Source organism: Zerene cesonia, chromosome 4, assembly GCF_012273895.1.
Source record: "Zerene cesonia ecotype Mississippi chromosome 4, Zerene_cesonia_1.1, whole genome shotgun sequence".
Classification (NCBI taxonomy): Eukaryota; Metazoa; Arthropoda; class Insecta; order Lepidoptera; family Pieridae; genus Zerene; species Zerene cesonia.
The window spans coordinates 5,187,477-5,198,973 of NC_052105.1; the positions used below are offsets into that span (position 1 = coordinate 5,187,477).

At 35.0% G+C, this 11,497-nt stretch overlaps 1 protein-coding gene across 1 annotated transcript; it reads right to left on the reverse strand.

Moving 5' to 3' along the window:
- Positions 1-3,628: 3,628 nt before the first annotated feature.
- Positions 3,629-10,932, reverse strand: LOC119839798 (zinc finger protein basonuclin-2-like). Its single transcript, XM_038366239.1, has 2 exons — positions 10,855-10,932; positions 3,629-6,818 (listed from the first exon to the last, which is right to left on the reverse strand). Exons 1-2 carry the CDS (start codon positions 10,930-10,932, stop codon positions 3,639-3,641), a joined length of 3,258 nt encoding a protein of 1,085 aa, XP_038222167.1. The 3' UTR covers positions 3,629-3,638.
- Positions 10,933-11,497: the final 565 nt, after the last annotated feature.

The window sequence follows — 11,497 nt, forward strand, 5'->3', positions numbered from 1 at the left end:
ATTATTGGCCGTGAAAATTAAAATACACTTTCCGCTATTAGAATAAGAACCATTTTCGGATGCAGTGCAATGCAATATTTTCAGCCAGTATTTTGGCAGCAAATTAAGGGTACGGATACATTGTCAGATTTAAATTTTGAAACAAGTTTTGCGTGGTTGGTACCAAGATTTTGACGAGCTGTAATTAACTGAGCACTAAATAGATATATTCTAGGAATATAATCGTCAAAATTTCTACGAGCAATTAATATTGGATACCTATCTATAACTCTAGATGTTCATTTGATGGACTTCTTAGATCTTGTGCAAGCAATATTTTATTCTGAAACTTAAGAACAAGTTTGAGACTACTTAATTTGATTTGATACTTATAAAAGATACTTAATTTAGCAGCTTAGTTATACACTATGTTTAATGTAGCTTTTAAGTTTCGAAGTAAATATCCTTAGTTATAAGTTTAACATTTATATAAAATTGCATTAGCTGTAAAGCTAATTTTGAAACACGTTGCCAAAAAAACATGCTTAACATGCATATATTGCAAAGTAGTTTATGTTATTTCATTCATAACCAACTTATACCTAATCGTATTTTAATAATCTATGTAGGCACTCACAATATTGCCAAAGTATTCTCATATTAAATCATAGACAATCTATCATCATCGAGGATTTACATTCATACATCGTCGTAAGGAAATCGCTCGTGTATTCTAAGCTTTATTATTTAAATCATGTATCGTTCCAAATTCAAAACGTATTTGATGAGAGTGTATTATGTAAATGAAAGGACTGGCGCTTTGTGATGTCGACATCTGAACAATTTCGTTATGGCTACTGCGTTTTGAATATTGAAAATCTATTCGAATTTAGAACTGTGGTAGGTATTCTTTTTTTAATTTTGATTTCGGGCACTAGTTAATTTGTTTTTTTAATGTGGGAATTGTGTAGTATCAATTAGGTAACGCATGGGAGCAGCATAAAAGTAGCCGTCAAATGTAGTACTGTGTAATTTAATAATTAATTACTTTATTTCAGTCTTACAGCGATGAGTAAATGTTCTACATTTTGAATAGAAATAAATTAGAAACAGATTTAAATTAGATTAATCATTATAAAAGATTCTACTTTTTATAAAAGTGAAAGATAAGATAGGTATAGTTATACAGATAACTATCTATTATAAATATATCTACAACCGATTGCTTTACTATCAGATTAACTAGAAGGTATGTTATGTGTTACAGCTTTTTAAAAAATGTCTGTACAATGCTATTTAATATTATGTTTTTCTTAACTTTCTAAAAGATAGACAGACCCGGGGTTTTATCCGCATAGTTCTAGTTCCGTGGGATTTACAGATTAAAAACTATCCTATATCGCATACTATGTCTGTAAAATTAAATATTAGTACGGATAGAGTATTAAAACAGGTTATTGTCACCGATCGAAAAGATTGGTACCTTTATTTAAGTACCTTATCTACCTAGCATTTCATTTGACGTTAATATCCATGCGAAATTTCTTTTCTGTTATCTATTACATAATTTTTTAGCAATTAAATTACACATTAATATGAAAGTCTACTGTATTCACATACCATACGTAGAGAGTAGATACAAATCCTACTAATATGTAATATAAATACAAAAGTTTGAATGAAATGAAATTCTTTATTGCTTATAAAAAAGAAAGAAAAACTAAACATAACATTAAGTAAGCAAAAGGCGGCCTTATCGCTATGTAGTGATCTCTACCAGGCAACCCTTAAAGTAACAGGAAAAAAGAATGTGTAAAATAGTGGGTGAAAGTTTGCAAGGATGTCTGTGTGTTTGTTGCTCTTTCACGCAAAAGCTACTGAACCGATTGCAATGAAATTTGGTACGTAGACAACTGGGCAACTGGAATAACATATAAGCAACTCTTTATCCCGGTATTCCTACGGGATACGGACTAACGACTAACATATAAACCTTCCTCTTGAATCAAGAGTGATAAAATAGAGTATCTATTTTAGTATCTAATTTCTTCAGATATAAAACTCACACACGGCCTGTAACACGTAGTTGGGTATCTGAATGAATAATATTCTAAGCGTAGGTATCGATTGTTTGTCGAATGTCGTATCGTGTGACGTGACATACCACGCGACATTTCGCCGTCGCTTTGACGTCGCGTGCGTGTTAATTTTTAAACATCCTATTATCGAACGAGTTTGGAATAGGGGTTTTAATTAAGTGTTGACTCAGTGTGGAGTTGGGAACGAGGTTATATATGTTCATACATGGACAATTGTTCAATGACAGTGTGTGTGTGTGCAACTGTATACATATTAAAGAAACTATGGGTAATATAGGAGTAGAATTACCTATAAAGAACATAATTTTAATGAAAAAGAGGTCATGTGTAAGTCGGACTCGTGACCATAAGAGTTTCCTACAAGTAAGTCAAAGAGCAACTGCAAATAGTATTGGTCACCCATCCAATTTATAGCCACGCCAAAGTATGAAAAATTCCTGAAAATTTCACGTCTTATCACAGTCATGATTGATGACAGACGGACGGACAAATTGATAGGCAAACAGACAGTCAGATATCAAACGGACAGCTAAATTTTCCTAATATGGTCCAATTTTACACTTTGTGGAACTTAAACATAGCGTTACATGATAAAGACGGAATTTATAAAAATCGGTTCAGTGCTTGTTGTTAGTTTGATCATAAGAACCATAAAGTAATTTTTGTCCTATTTAAAAGTAAGTACTTATAATAGCTTTGGATTCTTTAAGACAACACAGTGGATTACAAAGAAACAGTATTACTTTTTTGACACATAGGTATCGGATTAGCACGCGTTTATTTCCGAGTAGCTTAAAAGATGTAATTATACATATAAATCCTCTTCAATCAAGAGCGATTAAATAGACTATCTATTAGAGAAAACTAATTAATATATGGACATCGGGATAGACAGAGAAAGCGTCTTATTTGTACTGATAAGTCTCTTTGAATATTCTTACATGCACTCGGTGAAACATAAGAACATACATTGTCAAATTGTTTATGTTAATGTTAGGTTTAAAGTTGAAATAAAAATAAAACGAGGATTAAAGAAAATTTTTTAAAACCATTTATTACACACTGTTTGGCAAATAATGATTTAATAGATCGTATTATTTACTGTTATCCACAATTATTATAATCTCACATTATTAATACTTTTTGGTACTTAACTAATAATCAATTAATACAGGAAATTCACACGAAGCTTTACAAATTACCTTTCTTACATCTATTGATAGAATTTTACAGAATCAATCGTATTTAGCACCAAAACATTTACATAAATAGAAAAACGAATCACAAGAATTTTTACATGAAATTTTATCATTTACATTATTGTCTATATATACATATTTATTGCACAAACATGGAATGTCTAGAAATTTATATGGATTATATTTCGTTCATTTGCATATAATTTACAGCATCATCTAGTTGATTTAATACGAATCATTAAATTTAGAAGCCTAATTAGTATTACAAATATCATTTACATTATAACACTATTTACATATTTTTACTAATACTAATTACGATCACAAATGCACTGGATTTTAATAGTCAAAACATAAACGGTCACGTCATCATCTTATCAGTTCTTGTGTAATGAGATTCCGTATGAGTATTCCTCTTAGTCCTCGAAAAGAACGCCGCGTTGCAACCGTTGATGGAACAGCGATGCAACAATTGCGCATGCACCGCTTCACAATGCGCTTTCAAGCCCGACAAGTCCTTGAAACTCTCCCTGCAACCCCGACATGGATAGCAACCATCTCTATTCGGTCGCGGCGCTTCGTCCTCGACGCAGTAATTCAGTTTTGGCAACGGCGGCGGCGAATAATTTTGATTCTGACACCCGAACGCATTAAGATTTGGAGGCAAGAAGCCGAATGGGAGAGGAGCGAAATTTGGGAGCATGCCAAATGGTGTGAACAGAAACGGATGCTGACTGAACATGTCACGACTATTTAAATAGGCCTCGGGTAATAGAGGCGGATAGGACGCGGTCATCGGCAGGTGGGATAAGGGGTTTTTAGGTTTAGCTATGTCTTTCGCCCGATAGTATTTCGTAGACTCTATGTAGGGCACGGGACGCTCGTCGTCGCTGTATTTCGACATTAGATCAATTTGTTCTCGTGTCTTTTCTATTATTCTATATTCGTCTTCTGGTCTCGAATCTTCAGCTAATATTTTCTTGTGCAAGGTTATGTTTGCGCTGTGCCGATCTCTACTACGGCGCGTTGAAAATGATGCTCTGCATCTATCATTGTTGCATTTGTACATGACTTTTAAGTGTGCGTTTTGGTAATGAGTCTTGATGATGAAAATGTTTTGAAATAGTTTATCACACACCTTGCATTTTAACGGATTTTTTGTATCGATAGGAATATCAGTGGTTGTGATGAAGAAACCATCATCGAAGTGCCCATATATTTGACCCTGGATATCTTCTGAGTTATAATCATAACTAGAAACGGATGATGAAGGCGACCTGTCTGAGTAGTCGGTGAATTCATTTACGCACATATTATACGAAGCAGCTGGAGCACTGACATCAGTCTTCTTTGGGATATTTGGAAAGTTGCCTTTTGATAAGCTTTCTAATTTCTTTAAAGAGTTTTCAGAAGAAAACTGACTAGGAGAGAAGGTTTCATTGGGTTTATGTACTTCTTGTCTATCGACGGGTTCCTCTTTTATGCGTAAATCTTCAACGGGATAAGTATTATCTGCAGGCTCTACTTTAATTTTTGTTGGTTTTGGTGAGGCTGGTTTATTGTCTTCTTGATTTTTAACATCATCGTGCGTCTCTCTTTTAGGAGTTTCTGAGTCATCGTATTTAGCTTTCTTTAAATTAAGAGCTTCATTTTCATCGTTATGTTCACCATCATGGTGGTTTTCACTAACCGGTTCATCTGTTATATAATTGTTATGTAAACGTGTAGGGTTCAAATTCTTTCGTTTTCGCTTCATTATCTCTGGGCTGATATTTTCATCTTTTTTAGACTCAAAACTTTCGTTATTGTCACTAGTGCTTCTGTGATCGTATTCTGTTTCTGAATCTTCAATTGATCCATTAGTTTTATTTATACGGGAATAGTATTCCGATTGATCCATATGTTGATCATTTTCGTCATCGTCATCATCACCTGTGACTACCACAATTCCATCATCTTCGTCAGACTCTCCTTGACCATCATGGTCTTTTGTTTCTACTGAACTGGATTCTCGACGAGAAATATGTGTATGTTCCATTGCAGATGGAAAATTCATTCCCAAATTATTTTTATATTCCATTGGCATATTAGTTGGGAACTGTCGCATATTATGTGATGAATTTAATAGAGGATAAGAACCAAAGGCATGCATGGGATTCATTACAGGTGGTATATTTAGCCCCGCTGCATGTGGTGATATTAAAACAGGATGGGACTGAGCACTCCTTCCATCGTGAGGTGAAATTTTCCTTCTTAAATGCGGCGAGTGTAACTTTGGATTTGGGTTAGCACTGTGCCTATTTCTAGATCTTCTTGAACTAAACATCATGCTGCATCCTTCAACTGTGCATTTGTGCATTTCCCTGAGGTGGACAGCAGAAAAATGTATTTTAAGAGCACCTTTATCGCAAAACGTCTTCAAACAAACATTACACTGCACCCTTTTCTTGCCAGTAGTTGGGTTTATAAAATGAGTGCCCAAATTTAAAGGCATTTGCGAAGTATTCCATTGTCGTTTCGGTGAGCTCAAACACTTTCCAATCATCATATCCCTCGTTTGTTGTGCTGCTTCTGTGTAGGCGTCTTTACTTAAGTTGAGTACATTATCGTCATCAGACCTATCTTTGGTTACACTAATACTGGACTTGCTTTCTATTCGCTCTGCAGGCTTTGCTGACATTTGTGGTAAGAGAGCCTGTAAGGAAGCTAATCCCATTGGGTTTTGACTAAGAGCAGCCACCATAGCTGCCGGGTGGGAGAATGTCGATGGCATTGACATATTAGGAATAGGTAAATTTGGAGGCAATTGGAAGTTGAAGAATTGGCTTCGCATTAAGTCCACCGCACTTTTTTCGGGTATTACATCTTGATTATGATTTCGATTGCTTTCTTTGTTATGGGATCGTTCGTTGTGATTTGAACTAATGGCTTCCTCGTGTTTATATTTACGAAAATCGAACGGTTGCATATTCTGCAAATGGTTTAATGGGGAGGAAGTAACAGGACTTGTAGTAGATGCCGGGCTTGATGAGGTAGATTGATACGTTGGCTGTCGTATGGTGGGGTTGGGTGACACTGTAGGTGACGTCATATGTGGAGATTGGTTATGTTCTGGGGTATAACGGTTAACAGGTGACAATGCTTCTTTCTTCACATTCGGTGCACTATCTATAGAATTACTTCTATTCTCCTTGTGTATACTGTTTAAATAGTCCAAATTTTGTTTCATTTCCAACATGTGCTGAAAGTATTTCATTGATTCTTCGTTACGTGCTTCTTTTCCACTTCTCTCGATGAGCTTTCTGAACTCCTCTTCTAACTTAAGCTGTTCAAATGCTCGTGCGTCCTCCATATTCTTGTCTCTAATACGTTCATAATCTTCACTGGGTGGAGGCGAAGGCATTCCATTTTTCTTATAGATAGGAAGCAGAGAGGTTTTGTGAAGAGCTCTCGCCTCTTGTAGTTTTAGTATTTGCTGAAGAGCCATATTGTGTTCCGGCCCTCGCCCGTTCCATCGTTCCGAAGTACTCGACTGCGATTCCTGTAAAGAAAATAAATCTGAGTTTAATATCGAATAAATATAACTTTAAGACATTATACTAAACGTAGACATTAGCGTTTTTGTATCCGAATCGAATGCGTGATTACTTCTAAATTCTATATCTAAATAGGGAATTAAAACACGGGTTCATAAATGCTTCTTCAAAGTAACAATCAGGTCGACACAAAACCACACCTTGCGTTTTCAAAGACTAATATCAAATTAATTCCGAGAACCGAGAGCAATTGGGTAAAATTGTGTAAAATGACGGTTTCGAGTCGAGCCAAGGAATAGAAAAGTGGTTTAGTGTCGCGTGTTGGGAGCGATTTAATCCGAAAACGAAATTACTATTCATTTGTTAAGTATTTGGGGCCGGTTCACGCTGTCAAAGTTAAATTTTAGTTAATTTTAACCACTCCTACTAACTTAAGTTTAATGTAATGATTATTGTGTTTTCAGTGAAATAGTAACTTGTTTTTTTTTATAATTTTACAGGGAAAAGAAATAGTTTCATCAAGGGCCTTTAATTAAGTAAATATAAGTAGATATAAATAATAACTTGTTATTACAAGTAAGATAACAAAACGAGTACCATTAATATCTTTACGCAAATAAAGGTTATGTAAAAACTAAACCAATTACATTTATAGTATACTAGCTGCGCCCCGCGGTTTCACCCGCGTAGGTCCGTATCCCGTAGGAATATCGGGATAAAAGTTGCCTTTATATTAGTCCAGTTGTCCAGATGTCTACATACCAAATTTCCGTATTGGTTCAGTAGTTTTTGCGTTAAAGAGCAACAAGCACACACACATCCTTACAAACTTTCGCATTTATAATATTAGTAGGATAGGATAGTAGGACTTTATTTGGATAACCTTTGTTTTAATACAACAGTATTTGATGATATATGTTTTATAGATACTTAATAAATAATGCAATCCGCATCACTACTAATTAATCGTTTTGTTTCAATCTACAATAATTGTTCAGGTAAGCAGATTGAATTCTGTTTACGTTGTGTAAAACCGACCCTTCCTTGCTGCGGTCGCTTGTCGCCTTCCCAAATCGTTTGTCACTTGATTATGCCGTGTAATTCGTGTAACCGATGGGGTTGCCATATCATTATCCGTTCTGACGAAAATTAAATTGTCGTTTGCCCGCGCCGGCGCGTCGGGGGCAATTTTGAGAACTGGCAATCACATTTTACAAAAATTCTCTAATTCCACAAATTATATGTTAATAAAGTGTCGTTTAAATTAAGTATACCCTAGCGTTCGAATTAAATGATAGGGCTTGAGAAAGGTTTAATATTCTCGTGTACTTTTGTTATTATCCTAATGGGGAATTAACCGTCTGGACGTTTGAGGTAAATGTAGGTACCGATTATGTAACTTGTAGTTATTTCGTTTTTTGAAATTATCAATGGTTTGTAGATTATGACGTGAGTTTTTTTACGGTAATCTATAATTAGACACTTAAAATAGCGTTTAAAAAATAGTGCACTTGGAATACATTTATCTATTTAACTCCTCAAAAAACGTTCATAGAAGAAACCCTATATAATTTGGATAGAAAAGCGGTCTATGTATAAATACACGAATAAAATAAATACTCATTTGTTTAAAAATTAAAAGGGTCCTAGCTGCAAGCATATTTCGCGTTCTCATTGTAAACAGTAAAAAATGAACGCTAGCAAAAAACCGAGCGAACTCGCAATGTTAAGCTGGGTCATCGACCGCGAGAGAAGTGATTATGCACTCGGTTAATCCTTATCTCGCATTAATAAATACCATTCTTGAACAAAAATATGAAGAAATTTCGCAATCGGCCGACCCACGCCTACCGAACGGACAAGCGGACATATATCACGATATTTTTTTGTGAAAATAATGCACGGGAACTGCAGCGCACTCACAGCCACGTAAGGCTGTTTATGGCTTGCTACTTTTATAATAAAGGGAACACTTTTGTCGTGACATACCGTTCACTGAATGATACATGCATGTAAACAAGTTTCATGCGAAAAATGCATTGCTTTTTCACGTAATGATCGTATTTAAGACGAAACGACGACGAATTTTGTAAGACAAAATAAAAAACCAAATACAAATATTAAAACAAGAGCTTTTTGTCAACAATCCAAATAGAAGATTAATTGAAACGTTTCTGCTCTCATTGTGTATTACCTATGAATAATGTCAAAAGAAACACATAAAATTTAGTTCTTGCTGAGCAAAGGAGTTTGTTTACATTTTTGATTTATAACTATCTTTTTGCCCGCCACTTCGCCTGCATGAATAAGATAGACGGCCCACGGGTTCCTGCTTCCTCAGCATTAAAACTATTAAAATATGTTATTTCTTGAGTAAACGATCTTTGTGGAAAATTTAGGTTAGGCTAGGTTAGGTATAGGCGTGAAGTTACAGACAGAGTTATTTCGCATTTATAATAGTAGGAATTAGTTACACTTTATTCAAAAGCTGTACAGTCTTATTCGCGATGTCCAATTGGAAAAAAGCACACCATATAATAACAAAATGGCGTCACAGCGTTACAAAGTCATGCATCAGTATCCCCAGATACAAGTATTGAATGTCGACATCAAACAGTGCGCGTGTATCAATATTTGTCATTCGTTTAACAATAGCATCATGGCCGCGTGGGTGGGCATTTGTTTGCGTTTTAATTTAATTAACGTTATCTGTGCTTCGGTCTACAATTGGGCTTAATGGTCGCTTGCCCAATGGGGACTTAGAGTCAGAACTTAGCGTACATTTGTATAATATTTGGTTAAGGTGGATAAAGGATATCTACTTTGAGGTTGGTGGGTTGAGGAAGACATTTTGAGGTATTTTTTTATGTTATGATATTCTTTCGTGTTAAGATTTCAAAAACCTAAGACAGTTTTTTGTTTGTTTGTTAGCAAAATAACGTTCATATAATTTTTCTAATATCGTACAAGAGTAATATTAAAATATGTATTTGAGAAGTAATGTTGTACTAATTATTTGCAATATAACCACGACGTGTATATTTTAAACACTTACACACACTCGATTTTGACTCTTTGAAACGGAAAGATTCAAAACTTTGTAGGCTTATCCTTGATTGATGATGATGACAATACAATAATTTCATGAGTTATCTTATTATCCTCATAAGAACGCCAGAAATCAATAATGTTCTTACGTATACTCTATATAAGAGCAAGCGAGACAATTTAGTTTATTCAATATTTTTTTTTGTTTTTGTAACATTTCTTATTTAGTTCGTTATATCGCAAATATACTTAAGCGTTTGACTTAACACATGATTAATAAATCGTCATAATAAGTAGGTGTAGTTGAAAAGATCAATGACTTGCCTGTCAACTTTCTATTCGAATGTATACAGAAAACGACGTATGTCTTCGCGATTATAACCGCAATCCTATAGTTACCCCCAACGTAGTCATTACAAGGACATTATAATGTGTCCAGTTCTTATTATCTTTTGATACAATTTAGATTCCATACAAAATTATCCTCGTTTCAATCGCTTAGCTTTAATACACGTAATGATATAGTGTGGACAAGTATGGTGCGTTCGGCTTATCTTAATCTCGGCTTAAGGCACCTCATGGCGTCTTTATGGGTATTAATAATAATTGGATAAGCCAGAGGTCAAATATCGATCAGACTCTGTTAGTCGTTCGGGCAATTTTCTATAGGCGTGTTCGGCTGACTGGCGCTTTTTTGGTCTTCCTATGAGTACCCTCGTCCGAGGTGCGATAAGGTTTTCCACTAGGCTAAAAATAAACCCGGCTTCGGTATGCAGCAAATTTATTTATCGGTCATTTTCATTATGTATTACAATGGATACTGTTTTTTTTTTGTTTTAATTTGGACCGTTTGAAATTTCCAAAAACCTTGTAATATGTCGCATAGACCTAACTTTACTTATAAAACGTTGGTAGCGCAACTATTTAAGATAAGCTAGGTTAAATGCTTCCTAAAAACGTAGACAGTACACCCGAAATGATAGGGTAAATTACCTTATAATAGTCATCTTCCCACCAACGTTTAACAAATTGGGTGAGTTTGCTCAAACTGTCGTCCAAATCGTCACACATCTTTCACAATTATACAACCACATCAACACAACACAGGACTACTCCACGCACTAAGACGGTGAACTTCAAATGTCGCTAAGATGCCGACTGTCGCAAGACTAATGATGGACCTACCAGATCACAGAAGGCACCGCTGTAAGGGTGGGGGTAGTTGACCCTTGACTCATTTACCTGGCACACTGATAAGGGAAACAATAGGGATTACCTGTCTCGTGCCACTTGCAGTGGATTATCCGAACTAATTCCTTTTATGACCTTTTGTTTTGTTTTACAGTTGGCTGTTTCAACTTTTGCTTTGGGGAAATATCCTTTGAAAGTCAGCTGGGAGAGATGCATGTTGTAAATTATGTGACTTGTTTTAAACAGTAACCTAAACTTTGAATGCTATTTTTGCAAGAAAGCTTACCTTTAGTTAGTTGAATAGTTGTAATAAGAACGAGTTACGTATTTTATCTATAACTTTTGAATAAAAGTGAAATGGAGTTAATTTTTTTCTTAATTTAAGACTTAGTTGAGATATATTTGAAATGTTTTAACAAAATTGAAAATTTTAAATACATATAAG

What these genes read in the sequence shown, in the direction of transcription:
- LOC119839798 (XM_038366239.1), bottom strand. Translation starts at nt 10,932, where the DNA reads ATGTGTGACGATTTGGACGACAGTTTGAGCAAACTCACCCAATTTGTT. An exon ending in GGGAAGATGACTATTATAAG is followed by an intron (nt 6,819 to 10,854) that starts GTAATTTACCCT and finishes TTTTCTTTACAG; the next exon opens with GAATCGCAGTCGAGTACTTC.